The sequence below is a fragment of the Ursus maritimus genome, unplaced genomic scaffold, assembly GCF_017311325.1.
Source record: "Ursus maritimus isolate PB19 unplaced genomic scaffold, ASM1731132v1 scaffold_7, whole genome shotgun sequence".
In the NCBI taxonomy this organism is placed as follows: Eukaryota; Metazoa; Chordata; class Mammalia; order Carnivora; family Ursidae; genus Ursus; species Ursus maritimus.
In genome coordinates this window covers 32,368,202-32,382,944 of record NW_024426885.1, presented here as the reverse complement: position 1 = coordinate 32,382,944, position 14,743 = coordinate 32,368,202, and the positions used below count along the sequence as shown (strand labels likewise).

At 37.7% G+C, this 14,743-nt stretch overlaps 1 protein-coding gene across 1 annotated transcript in view; it reads right to left on the bottom strand.

Annotated features, from left to right (window-relative positions):
• The window catches only part of NOC3L (NOC3 like DNA replication regulator), a 28,537-nt gene that overhangs the window by 2,952 nt on the left and 10,842 nt on the right, over positions 1 to 14,743 (bottom strand). Inside the window, exons 9-19 of the mRNA XM_008696267.2 lie at positions 13,344 to 13,519; positions 12,809 to 12,937; positions 7,710 to 7,841; positions 6,281 to 6,361; positions 5,871 to 5,971; positions 3,626 to 3,698; positions 3,480 to 3,543; positions 3,326 to 3,397; positions 2,123 to 2,304; positions 1,364 to 1,492; positions 602 to 699 (exon numbers count right to left, since the gene is read on the bottom strand). Coding sequence (XP_008694489.2) covers positions 602 to 699; positions 1,364 to 1,492; positions 2,123 to 2,304; positions 3,326 to 3,397; positions 3,480 to 3,543; positions 3,626 to 3,698; positions 5,871 to 5,971; positions 6,281 to 6,361; positions 7,710 to 7,841; positions 12,809 to 12,937; positions 13,344 to 13,519 — 1,237 coding nt within the window. The remainder of the gene's footprint in view (positions 1 to 601; positions 700 to 1,363; positions 1,493 to 2,122; positions 2,305 to 3,325; positions 3,398 to 3,479; positions 3,544 to 3,625; positions 3,699 to 5,870; positions 5,972 to 6,280; positions 6,362 to 7,709; positions 7,842 to 12,808; positions 12,938 to 13,343; positions 13,520 to 14,743) is intronic.

The following is a 14,743-nucleotide window of genomic DNA, read 5'->3' as shown; positions in this document are numbered from 1 at the left end:
GGGAAAAAGGTCATTATTTTTTCAACTTTTCTGTACTTCTGAAATTTTTCAGAGTAATAACTTGGAAAAGAAACTTCTCTCGGCAGAATCCTTCTCTCCATCTGGAGCATACGGTGGAAGCTCGGAGTACCAGCAGGTCAGGCCACACTGCACCGAGAGGACTGGGAGGCCCCCAGAGAGGAAGTGCGGCCCCTCTGAGTGGCAGTGTTCCAAAGCACTTCTCTCACTCCTCCCATGCTGGCCCTAGCACAACCATTCGGCGGTGGGGAGGAATCTCACTGTGGTTGGACTCATGGATCTTCCCATATAGCAAATACGGCATTATCTTACTAACTGCTGAAGCTGAATGTCAGGCATATGTGTTTTCACTATTCTTTCTACTTACCTGGATGTGCAAAACTTTTTATAACGAAAAAACAAAAAAACATTAAGTGATTATCAAAAACACTCTAACAAAATGTTTTCTCCTTAGAACAATTCAGGAATTTGAAGTGAGACCAAATCCAGATCAATGGGCACTTTGTTTTAAAACCTATCACTTTATAAAGCAGACTTCTCAGCGCGAACAGGGACCAACTGCAGCTTGTGGTCTGACGACTACCTCCGGCTCAACTCCGGTTTGAGCGCTTCTGAGCCTTCAGAGGGGGCTCCGGCGATCAGGTGAGCCGCAAATCTCTGCACGACGGGATGGTAATGTCTCTGGAGGACAAGCAGGACAGCCAGTTTTGCACAGGTCAGTACTTTATAAAACACTGGCTACAGCAAAGATTTTCTTTAATAAACACTATTTTTAAAAATCATATATGAATATGTAACTCACAATAACCACATACCGACAGAAAAAATATTCTCTTTGCTCACATGATGGCAACATGCCAAGTTAACAGTGACGTAGCTTAGTCTTGCTTTCACAGCATGAAAAAAAAAAATCAAGAAGCAATTTCACTTTCGGAGTGAAAAAGTGAGTTCACAACAGGTAACACATTTGAAACTTATTTGCTACGAGTCTCCCTCTAATGCGTCCGCACCGTAGGATCACAACAGTGCCGCCCTCTTGAAACTGAGGGGCTCCCAGAGTTTCCTTGGGCAGGACCCAATACAAATCTTCCGCTCTGAATAATGCTGGGGAAGAGTCCAATCAATAATCTAAACTTCACCCCACAAAAATGTCATTTTCTGCCTCCTTAGTAAATGTACCTCAACATCCTAAAGAACAGTTAAGAGCAAAGTGAAATGTAGACTATTAAAACAGGAATTCTCCAAAAGGCCATCCCAGAACAAAATTACATTGAGGACTCTGGCAATAATAACAACTTGCAGAAAAACCGGAAAACCCTGCTCACATAGGAAGGGCCATCCTTACCCGTAACGCGTGCAATTCCCAAAGCGCAGTGTTCTGAGCATTACAGTACTCGGGTTCATCCAGCTCAGGAAGGAAAACCCCACTTCCCTGAGACTCATTGTCAAGCAACAGATCTGTTTTTGGGAAAGTCTGCAAAGATGTCACATAAAAAGAAGAATTAATGAAATTAGTACTGGTAAAGAATGTTATTGGATTCTGAACTTTTATTTGAATTTAAATTTGATTTGATTTTATGCTTAAATAAGAGCTATAAGTAGGGCACCTGGCTGGCTCAGTGGGTGGAGTGACTCTTGATTTGGGGGGTCATAAGTTCGAGCCCCATGTCAGGATGGATAGAGCTTACTTAAAAAATAAAGTAAAATATTTTTTAAAAAAGAGCTATAAACACATGTACTTTATAGCTGTATTTGTACTGACACACAAATGTATCCATTACCATTACTGTTAAAAAAAATGTTGTAGAATAATGTATACCATAAAAAAGTTGTGTTGTCTGTGTGTGTGTGCTGTGCGTGTTTATATATGAATAAAAAAGTCTGCTGGAAGGAAACCCACCAAATGGTAAAAACGGTTACCTCTGGAGAGTGTCAACAGGGGTGGGAATGCTTTCCTTTTGTAATTTTATATACTTCTTTTCTCACTGGATTTTACCATTTTGCCATTATCACAGTAATAATGAAAATAGGGGAAAAAGATGCAAACAAGACAGCACTGTTGTACTACCAGAACTTAGCTCTACTCCTTTGTATCATTACTTACATGCATTAATATTCTGTTAGTTGCTAAAATGCCAATGCTTGAATTTGGAAGAACGTGAAGAGCAAGGGTACAAAGACGCTTGATGAAAGCAAGGGCTCTCTGCTGAGAAACCTGCTTTCTGCGCTTAGTTAGCATGACGTCAAGGCACTGGAGTAGAATCCTGACACCTTCATTGGTAGCACCTGCAACAGCAGATACACCCCTTCAGGGCTGTTCTCGTTACTTTTTTTTTAAATTCAACTAGCCAACCGAGAGTACATCATTAGTTTCAGGTGTAGTGTTCAGTAATTCATCAGTTGCATGAAACACCCAACACTCATCACATCCCATGCCCTCCTTAATGCCCATCACCCAGTTACCCCATCCCCCCACCCACCTCCCCTCCAGCAACCCTCAGGTTGGTTTCCTATATTTAAGAGTCTCTCACGGTTTGTCTCCCTGACTGCTTTCCATTCTGTTTTCCCTCTCTTCCCTTATGGTCCTCTTCCCTTATGGTCCTCTGCCCTTATGGTCCTCTGCCCTATTTCTTATATTCCACATATGAGTGAAACCATATGATAACTGTCTTTCTCTTATTGACTTATTTCACTCAGCATAATACCCTCCAGTTCCATCCACATCTATGTAAATGGGAAGTATTCGTCCTTTCTGATGGCTAAGTAATATTCCATTATATATATAAAATATTCCATTATACACACACACACACACACACACACACACACACACCACATCTTCTTTATCCATTCATCTGTGGATGGACATCTGGGCTCTTTCCATTGTCTGGCTATTGTGGACAGTGCTGCTATAAACATTGGGGTGCAGGTGCCCCTTCAGATCACCACATTTGTATCTTTGGGGTAAATACCTAGTATCATTACTTTTTCATTACACAACTTCACTGCACTCCAGAAAAAAACAAGACAAACTGTCATACCTGTCCCAAATCATTTCCCTAACCAATGAAGTGGTGCTAAACTGCTCAGGAGATGGAGAGGGTTCTACCATAGCTCCAGTCAATTCCAGAAGTTCTCTCTCTCCAACTCTTATGTAAGGTAAAATACAGATGGGTGGCCCTCAGAGGCCAATGTTTTAATACGCAAATTCCGATTTCTCATTTTTCATTGACTAGAATACCGGTCACAAGATATTCTTATTAAAAGGTAAGTATTTATTAAAGACACATTATCTAAATGTACATACCTGCATGTAACTTGAACAGTGTTTTATACAGATGTGTATAAAATTTCATCGGATCAATATTGAGAACATCACCTTTGAAATTACAACAAACAGTTAGGTAAGTTACAGCCTCCAAAGGTAAAGCAAACAAAACTTGATTAAGAAAATATTGTACCTTGCCCAGAAAGAATATGGAAAGCAGTCTGGACGCAGTGAAGGCTTTCTCGATAGCTCAGGTCCTTGAAAAAAAGGGAGAAAAGGACATTAAGGATAATAATCACCATTCGTATCTTATGAAGTAGTTCATTAATAGTAACTTACACCAGACTCGATGACAGAATGCAGTACTACCAATAAATCATCAAAAAACTCCACATTTATAAGGTGAGCAAACCTAGAATCAAACAGAGCTTAGTCAATAGGTGACCTAAAAACAGAAATAAAATAGCTAGAAATTAAACTTGACTTTAAAGCCGTATTTTTAATATTCCTTATTTCATTGTTAGTGATGATGCAGTTGGTAGTAATTACTGACACTTCTCATTAATTCAGAATGACCTTTCTAACAATTCTAACTCATCCACAGCTGGACACTACACTCAGCAAGAATATATGAGGCACTAAACAAACTGAAAATATTTCAGAAATACTTCTGCCCGACAAAGCAAGTTGTTAGAAACAAACAACACCCCAAGGAAAGTTCACCAGCTACCCCGTGTTGCTCTAACTCATAAAAGGGCCAAAAGCATCAGATACTGGAAAAACGGGAAGCAGGGAAAGGGAAAGGGAGAAATAGACTGTTATTTATGGAATATGGAGCCTACTAAAGCTTTAAAAATAAAGTGGAAAGAATAGTGGACCTAATATCTAGTTCAGGCTCTGCAATTAACTGCCTATATAATTCTAGGTAAGTCACTTGTCAGTCCTGGGCCTCTGTTTCTAGAAACAACTGAGATCACTCAGTAGAGTTATAGAGGAATCATCTGACCTACTGAATGTGAGAGCACTCCGTACAGTATAAAATCCTAGGCACTGACCTACTTAAAGCAAGATCTTTCTTCAAAATTAGTGCAAGAGTCTTTGACACTATGTAAATCTTAGAACAAGAAAGAATCTTAAAAGTGATACATTCCCCGTTTTCGAGAATAACTTTTTTGGGAAGCAACTGAGCTATTTTTATCAACATTTAAAATGAGCAGACCCTCTGACCCACAATATATGCACACAGGTGCATAAAGGTATTTCCACTGCAGCATAGGGGCTGCCCAAATAGAAGTATTACTGATCCATAAAATGGAATATTCCAAATGTAAAAAAAAAAAAAAAAAAGGTGGATATAATCATGCCAACATGGAAAGATAACCCAAAGTAACCATTTTATCAAAACAGAAAAGCCAAGTTACAAAACAGTCTACATAGCAGGATTCCATCTGTGTGACAGAAGACAGGCAGACAGACTTATGTACATATATAGGAAGGGAACTTCTAATTTTTAATTTTATATTCTTCTAAATCATTTGAAATTTTTAAGTAAGTAGGTATGACTAAAACTTTTTTATTTCTTATTTTTTTAAAGCTTTTTTAAATAAAGGAATTAGTCATTGAAAAACAAACAATAGGTCCTATCCAATGTAGGAATAATCCCTTCTCTAACCAACCTCTCTCTGAATCTTTTCAATAACAAGGTCCAATTATTTTATAATCCCACTGCCAAAGAGCTCTAGTCATTACAAAGAAATTTCTTATACTAAATAGAACTTGCCTTTTCTCTCTCTTCCCACCGTAAGTCCTATTTCTAAAGCTGTGCTGTCCAATGATGACAGCCACCAGCACACGTGGATATTAGGCATTTAAAATGGGAATGGCCCAAACGGAGATACTCTGTGTAAAATATCCACCAGTTTTCGTGAAAAAAAAATACCAACATCTCAATAACTAATACTGATTGTACATCTAACTATTTTAGATAAACTGAGTGTGATAAAATATGTTAAAATTAATTGTACCAGTTTTTTACTTTTTTAATGTGACTAACGGAAACTTTAAATTTCATAAGTAGTTCACATTATAGTTCTATTGCAATGTTCTACAGGATACTACCTCAAAAACCTGGAAAACTATCACAACCACCGTTATTCTAGTTCGCATCCCCCAACAGAACATACCAAGAGATTTCTCTTTACAGGAAAGATTGCACGGGACTCGAGAAAGGATTTGCAAGAAGGTTAGATCAAACTTAGGAGTCGCCTGCACGGACCACTCAGAAGTCTGACAGTGGATAACTGACCACAGCGCAAAAAGAATCAAGAACTGAGAGAGGAACCTTCGGGACCCCCAGAACTTAGCAAAAGGAAGGAGTTACTGAAGGAGATTTAAAAAATAAAAGGCTTGAGATGAGAAAACTAAAAAAACAGCATTATCAACGGTTTCAAGGAAATGCTGGTAACAAACAAAAAAGGAAAAGGACACAGGGTCATCATTAGTGAACCTTCGTTAACAGTCATGGCTTTTTTGGTCTTATTTATTTAGAAAGAATCGAAAAGGCTTCAACCTACACAGCCCTTACTTGGCAAGGCCTTCTAGAACTGATGGCAGGAGAGGTGACCTCTGGGCAGTCTTCAATATTCTGAAGTAGGTCACAAACACAATATTCAAAGTCTCTGTGTGCTGGCAGAAAAAGCAGACAAAATGACTTGAGTATAACCCCTTACACCCTTTCTCCTGAGTTACCACAACAATGACAGTCAAAGCTCAACCTTTCTGTCCCTTCCCAACCCTCTCCACAATCCAGTCTCAGGAGCTTCAACAAAACAGAATGAAGACATGTACCCTGTGATTTCATGAGACCAGCAATGATCACATCGAAGCCTCGGGAGACAAACCAAGATTATACAACTCCAAGTTGAAACAATAATCTCTAGTTAAAACCATTTAACAAAACATTTTAAAAGTGTGAGAGAATGTGAAACTGCCTACCAGTTTAAGTTTCCTCTCAGTGCTCTCTGAAGCTTCTGCCTCCAGAAGCTCTCGCTCTAGTTTCTCTTCTGCTTTCTTCCACTGGAAAGAGACGGAAAGAAAAAGAGCATATAGTGCTGAGCAAAAAGGCAAGCTTCAGAGAGGCATAATATGTACATACTCTGAAACACATACCCTAGACTGTCTGTGAATACAAACACGAGCAAAAGTACACAGATCTGGAGAAGCAGCACACGCACACCAACCCAAGACAGCGGCTGCCTCCCGGGAGAAAGGCAGAACGAGGCTGCGGAGAGGAACAAAGGGGACTCTAACTCAATCGCTGATGGTTTCTTCTCAAGAACAAAACTGAAGTCTGTTAATAATCTTATTGTTAAACCATCTATAACATGGACATTAGTCATCAACAATACTTCCTAAACACATTTACATACAGTGCATAAAACCAGATACTACAGAGAAATTCAACAAAATAGCAGTTTTTTCCACCTCCTTTGCTGTATGAGCAAGCAAATAATGGTTGCTAAGTCGACTGAGGTGCAGGGGACTGACTGGGGGAGAACTTCCTTCCTTCATGCGACGTTAAGGAGCTGCCATGTTCTTAGTGGGTCTTTTCTCTCCCCTTGCAGCTACGTACATGCTGTTTCTAACAGGGATAACCAATTTATATTAGGATAGTATGGTGTAAATAATTAAAATATTTACCTTCATTTATTTCCAATTAAGTCTATTTTGGTTCTTCTGCCCCATTTTCAAAATTTATTAGGCACATTCAAAGATGGATATCCCTGAAAACTATTTTTTTGTTTTGTTTTTATAAGCAATTTGATAACCCTAATAAACTATTCAGAAATGTTTTGAGAAGTAATAATAACGATGCTGGTGGTGGCAATTCATGTTTATACCGCATGCCCAGTATCACACACTTGCTAAGTGCTTTACATACGTCATCTTATCAAGATGCGCAGTGACCCGTGAGGTAGGTGCTATTATTACTGGGTCCATTTCTCAAAATTAAAAAAAAAAAAAAAGTTTCATACTAAATAAACAAGGGGCTGAAATTTCAATCTAGGTTTCAAATACAAGCCAATAAAGAAACGTGGTTCAATTAACAAAAACCCACTTTGCTGCCAAATTTACATAAATATCGCCTTCCTGGTCAAGGAAGGGATCTGTGTATTACAATGAATCTAAGACAATCCGAAGAACAAAAAAAATAAAAGCCAGCACGGCAAGGAAACTTCTTCAACTGCTCTTTTTGCCAATAAATTATCAGTTTAATTAATAAAGCACTTCTTTGCAATAACCGGGAAAAATAAAATTTTCTAAATATTAGGTTTTGACACATTTATGATTGAATTATGATCTCTGCCTGTGCCTACACTATGATTTTAATCTCAAGTCAAACAAAAAAGGAAATCAATCAAACCTTTCTCTGCATTCTTGATAGAGTTTTTCTCTTTTCCTTGAAAGTCATGAACTTTTTTGGTTTATTAATGTCCTCGGTATCTTTTTTCACTTCTACTTCTTTGATTCTTAAGCACAAGAATGTCTTTAACATCTAATATGAAGAAAACACAATATACAATATTTATATTGCCCTCAAAACCTTTATACAGAAAAGCACTTAACAATGTTTTTCCTTCCTTTGTGCCAAAAAAACAAACAAAAAAACACCTGAGACATCTTTTATCACATTTCACACAAAGTTCTATTATCTTATTGCTATACATATTCGGTAATCTATGTCTATAACAGGACACTAGTATTTGGCTAAACACACACATTATTTTGCAGTATAATGAGTAGAAGAGAGAACACACTACCGGCATGGGTAGATAGGATTATAACGAGTAGACAGGCCAGAAAAAGGTTTGGACCAGTGTGGAAGGAGAGGATGTAAATTAGGTATTTCTAAACCAGCTTTAATTTACCAGACCTGCCTCCATTTTGTGGTCAGCAGTTCCAGTCTTCATCTTTTTCCCACAATTAAAAATAAATAATAAATAAATTAAAAAAACATGTAGACCAGTGTTATTAATTTTAAGACAAGTTATTTTCCTTTAAGCCAATGGGTCTCCAACTTCAGCAAACATGAGAACCATCTGGAGGGCTTCTTAAAACACAACAGCTGGGCCCCCTCCTGAGTTTCTGATTCACTAGGACTGGAGTAGGGCCCCACAATTTGTATTTCTAATTCCCAGCTGATGCTGGTCCAGGAACCACAGTGAAACTACTGCCTTAAGTCATTTAAGAAATCCAGAAACTACTTTGGAAATTGGTGTTTTGTGTACTACAGCAACCACCCAAGCACAAAGACAAAAGAGGTTCAAAATTCTAACTTTCTCTGGAAGAAACCACTCTACTAACCTCCTTCAGTCACAGCAGCATTCCTGGAAAGAAACATGAGAACTACAGGTTTGTATTATTTTGATGCTACGATATGTATATTTGGAAGAAAGCGGATATTTCAGTTCACAGGGCTTAAAACACAGAATGGAAAAAAGAAAGAATTAAAAGCAGAAACAGCAAACATGAAGTCATTCTAGGTGCCAGGAAGATCAATAGGAGTATTCTATAGTATTCTATGTGCTCATAAAACATTACCTACAAATAAAAAAAATAACTCCAGATTAAAGATGGTCAACTAATCTTTGGCAAGGGCACCAAGAATACACAATGGGGAAAGGATAGGCTCTTCAATAAATAGTGTTGAGAAAACTGGATATCCACATGCAAAAGCATGAAACTGGACCCGTCTTACACCACCCAAAAAATTAACATGAAATATATTAAAGACTTACATGTAAGACCTGAAAGCATAAAACTCCTAGAAGAAAACATAGGGAAAAAGCTCCTTGGCACTGGTCTTAGCAATGATTTTTTTGGATAGGACACCAAAAATACAGGCAACAAAAGCAAAAATAAACAAGTGGGACTACATTAAACAGTTCCTGCACAGCAAAGGAAACCATCAATAAAATGAAAAGACAACCTACTAAATGGGAGAAAATACTTGCAAGCTACGTATCTAACAGAGTTAATACCCAAAATATATGAGGAACTCCTACAACTCAATAGCAAAATACAAATAAGCTGACTTTAAAAACAGGCAAAACACCTGAACAGACAATTTTCCAAAGAAGACATACAACAAATGGCCAGTAGATATACAAGAAGGTGTTCAACTGCACTAATCATCATGGAAATGCAAACCAAAACTACAATAAGAAATCACCTCACGCCTGTAAGAATGGCTATTATCAAAAAGATAATAGGGGCGCCTTGCTAACTCATTCAGAGGAGCATGTGACTCTTGATCATGGGGTTATGAGTTCGATCCCCAAATTGGATGTAGAGATTACTTAAACACATAAACTTTTAAAAAAAGATAAGAGAAAACAAGTATTAGGGTATGAAGAAAAGGAAACCCTTGTATACTGTTGGGAGGAATGCAAACTGGAAGGAAAGCAACATGGAAACTTTAAAAAATTAAAACAGAATTATCCTATGATCCAGTAATCCCACTTCTGGGTATAGACCCAAAGGAAATGAAATCAGTATCTCAAAGAGATATGTGCACTCCCATGTTCACAGCAGCATTATTCACAATACGGAGCAAAGAGGTGGCAACAGCCTACGCATCCGCTAACGAATACAGAACCTGCGCTGTATACATGCCGCGGACTAGTGCTCCACCGCTAACAAGAAGGATCCCGCCACTTGTGACCGTGGAAATGAACCAGAGGACATCACGCTAAATGGAATAGGCCAGACACGGAAAAACAAATACTGTACAATCTCACTTACATGAGGAATCTAAAAAAGTCAAATGCATACTAAAACAGTGGTTGCTGGGGGATGGGGGAATGCAGAAATGTCGGTCAAAGGATACAAACTTTCAGTTATAAGATAAAGAAGCTCTGGGGATCTAATTTATAGCATAGCAATTAGCATTAATAACACTGTATTGTATAATTTGAAATATGCTAAGTAAAGAGTAATTTTTTAGGATTCTCAACACAAAGGTGAGAGGTGACAGATGTGTTATTTAATGTGACCATGGTAATCATTTCATATATGATTGAATCATGTTGTATACCATAAAAAAAATCATATTGTACTACCTAAATATATTTTTTAAAAAACCAAAAATTAAAGAATGTGCTTTATATTCTAGCATCACTAAAATGAAAGTGTTTCCCTATGAGCAAGTTTCATGTACAAGCCTTATTATCTGATCACTCTACAGTTCTCAGTACACTAAATATTTTCTCTTACTTAAAGCACAATATTTATAATTTTAGCTGTCCAACTGAAATTATCAGCTTTGAGGAATGAAAGGGATTTGAAGGAAAAGGCAGACTTGAAATTAGGAAACAAAACAGTAGAAAACATCAGCTTAACAATCAAAACTATAGGACTAAAAATGAAATTAATAAAAATACATAAGACCCAAATGAACACAACTATAAAATTTCACTTAAGAACATAAAAGAAGGGGCACCTGGGTGGCTCAGTCAGTTACGCATCTGCCTTTGGCTCAGGTCATGATCCCAGGGTCCTGGGATAGAGTCCCACGTCAGGCTCCCTGCTGAGTGGGGAGCCTGCTTCTCCCTGGCCCTCTGCCCCTCCCGCTGCTTGTGCTCTCTCTGTCTCTCTAATAAATATAAAATCTTAAAAAAAAAAAAAAAAGCCTTAAATAAATGGCAAGATGCATATTCTTGAAGAGAAAAAAGTCAATTCCGTAAAAAAATTTTTTAAAAGATTTCATTCATTTATTTGCCAGAGACAGAGAGGAAGAGAGCAAGCACAAGCAGGGGGAGCGGCAGGCAGAGGGAGAAGCATGCTCCCTACTGAGCAAGGAGCCCAATGCGGGACTAGATCCCAGGACCCAGGATCATGACCTGAGCCTAAGGCAGACGCTTAACCGACTGAGCCCCCCAGGCGTCCCAGATCCAGTAAATATTTTAATTCTCCCAAGCTAATCTACAGTTTGAATCAACTCCAATCAGATTCTCTGTGTGAACTATTCTGGGAGGAGGAATAAAAAAATCTTATTCTAAATTCCACCTGAAATGATATATAAAAGTAATTTAAAATATTTTGGAGGAAGAAAAAAGGTCCATGCCTTTCATGAGTAATGCCCATTTTGATCAGTAGCATCCTACCAGACAATACACAGATACAGTTAGTTATTAAAAATAGTGTATTACTTATAGAGGATTAACTGAATCCAACAGAACAGAAAGAGTTCAGAAATAAAATTCTGTGTAGGGATTTAAAATAAAATAAAGGTGGCATTTTAAATTAGCAGCAAAGGGAAAAATGGTTTTGGAATAATTGGCTATCCATTTCAAAAAGTATATATGTGTATTAGATCTGCAATTGTACCACACACACAAAAAGATGTCAAATACATTATTTAAATATAAAAATTAACACTCTTGTAGAAGGAAAGAATATATACTTGGGATTGAAAAGGTTCTTTCATGCATGATAAAAATATAATTTCATCTATAAAGGGGGAAAAATGACAGTCAATTGAAATGTAAAACTTAAGACAAAAAAGACAATACAAAATTAAATGGCAGAGCAACAAATATTTGCAACTTATGTAACAAAAACTTACTATCCTTTATATGTAATATAACCTCGACAAACACACAGAGCTTTTGTTTCTTTTATTCACTACTTTATATGCAGGACCTAGAAGAGTGCCTGGTACACAGCTGATAGTTATTGAAATAAATGATTATCAGAAAAGTATTACAAGTCATTAAAACAAATACATGAGGAGAAAAATTAGCAACAATACAAATGGGCAAAAAAATTCAAATGACTAAAAAGTATATGGAAGTAAAACCTCACTAATAAATATGTGAAAACAAAAATATATATGAAATGTACAGAATTATTTACCCACCAGACTAACAAAGATTAAATGGTAGAAACATTCAGCACTGGGTAGGTTGTGGAGAAGACACGCCTATCACTGAGCGAACATAATAAAATGTATTTGCAGGACAATGTGGCATAACCTCTCAAATTTATAAATGTGTATAATGTTGGATCCAGCTTTAACTTAAAAATTTAACTCACAGAATACTCCTGTAAGTATGAAAAAATAATATAGCCAAAACGTTCTCTTTTATGATCAGTGTAGAACAACTCAGCTGTCCATCAAGTCATGGACTATACTCACATAATAGGAAACCATGGCAGACATTAAAAAGAATGTCTATACAACACAACACGAAAACAGCTCCAGAATAGCTTCCATAAAATAAATGCATTTTTATTTTAAAATCTAAACATGTATTAAATAATTTTAAAAATATATAAACAAGTATATATATCTACACTTATAAACATCTAGAATTCATACTAAATTGTCAAGAGTAGTTACACTTGGGGAGTCTTCTACTTTATACACTTCTACAAAGAATAAAAATCCTCATAACAACTGAAAATTAACTTTGTAATTTAAAAACAAATAAAATGCAAAGTCAGAAAAGGAAGGCTTACCTCTGGCCTAACTTCATAATTCTGGCCCTTCACAAAACCAGAAATCACTTTAATCACACCAAGGGAAGCTTGGCCTAATTTATCTTGTTTAAACAGTTCCTTTACTGCCGCACAACACATTTCAGATATCTGAAAAATAAAACGTGACACTCAGCCAGTGTTTCTCAACCTCGGCACCACTGGCATTTTAAGCCAGACAATTCGCTGTGCGGGGAGGGGCTGTCCTGTGCATGGTGGGAAGTTTAGAAGTCCCCTAGCCTTTACCCACTAGATGCCAGTAGTAGCCACAGCAGGGGTGACAATCGAAACTGCGCGCAGACACAGCCTCACATTCCCCGGAAGGCGAAACCACCCCCTGCTCAGAACCACCACACTAAACTTACGTTCAAAGAATTTTCTTAAAGAGACAGTGTTTAACAAAGTGACACTATTTTAGCAATAAATAATAGCACCAAAAGTTCTGAGAAAAAAAATAATAATCACAAGGTCTAGAATTTTGTGTTCAGGTGACAGCAACAATCACTTAGCAACCCACCAACTTTGACGTGTCATTCATGAGCGGGACAATCAATACAATGATGTTGTTGTGAAAGTTGAAATGAGGTAGTGCCACCAACAGCTCACACAGGCTCCTCACAGCCACTTCCGCCAGTCCTTTGTACGCCTTTAAGGAAACCACATTACTTTTCTTCAGTTTCCTTTGCTTCCAGTCTAATCAAAAGATAACTGTAGTTATTTTACTCATTCATCAAAGCTTCAACTAGTTAGCTTTTTTCACAGGAATATGCAATAATACACTGTGCAAATTCATAAACGAGCTGTGCCCACCCTTAGACACAAGTACAAACATCATCGTTAAAATGTATCTGCCGTCATCCACCCTCCGCCTCTAACCATAATGTTAAGAACTTTGGCTTTCTATACATTTTAAAAGATGTATCATTGAAGGAAAAGGGTCTCAGGGATAAATCAGGGCAGGGGGAGACAGAGAGCTGGATACCTTAAGGAATCCCTGGGCTGGGCTCTACCAGGCTTTCCCCAAAACACTAGATTACAAGTCAAGGAGCCTGGGTTCAAATCCTAGCCATCCATTAATTGGCTAGTGAACATAAGCAAGCTCCAGATTCTGAGCCCCGGTCTCTTCCACGTTCCAAAAATTCTGGAGAATCTAAAACATTATTTCTCCTGACTTCTTGCTAATGCTCACTGTGGTATCTTTACCCAGGAGGCTCAGAGATTTAAATTTTTCTTCAGAACAGCCGATGATTCACAGTACCTCTTTTCTTTTTTTTTTTAAAAGATTTTATTTATTTGACAGAGAGAGAGCACGCACGAGTAGGGGGAGCGGCAGGCAGAGGGAGAAGCAGGCTCCCCGCTGAGCAGAGACCTGACATGAGGCTCGATCGCAGGACCCTGGGATCATGACCTGAGCCAAAGGCAGACGCTTAACTGACTGAGCCATCCAGGTGCCCCGCAGTACCTCTTCTAGAAATTTCTACATACTCTGCTACCATAACGTAGCATCTTGAATATGGAAATACACTGGTTTTTCTAGAGTAGGTTCAACACTTTCCTCTACATCATACACAACCAGAGATGAGAAAGACACTACAGATGACAGTGCCTGTGTTTTAAACTTGCTTCTCATATATATGAGTTTTCCTCAAACAGGCTGTATCCATCTTAAGAACCATCTCTTCTATTTACTTAAAGCTGACGAGATTTCATAACAGATGAATAAACAACATGTGGTACATATACAGAATGGAATATTATTCAGCCTTAGAAAGGAAGGAAATTTTGACACATGCTACGAGAATCTTGAAGACATTATGCTAAGTGAAATAAGCGAGTCACAAAAGGACAAATATTGTATAATTCTACTAATGTGAGGTTCCTAGAGTAGTCAGATCCATATTCATTTCAAATTAGAAA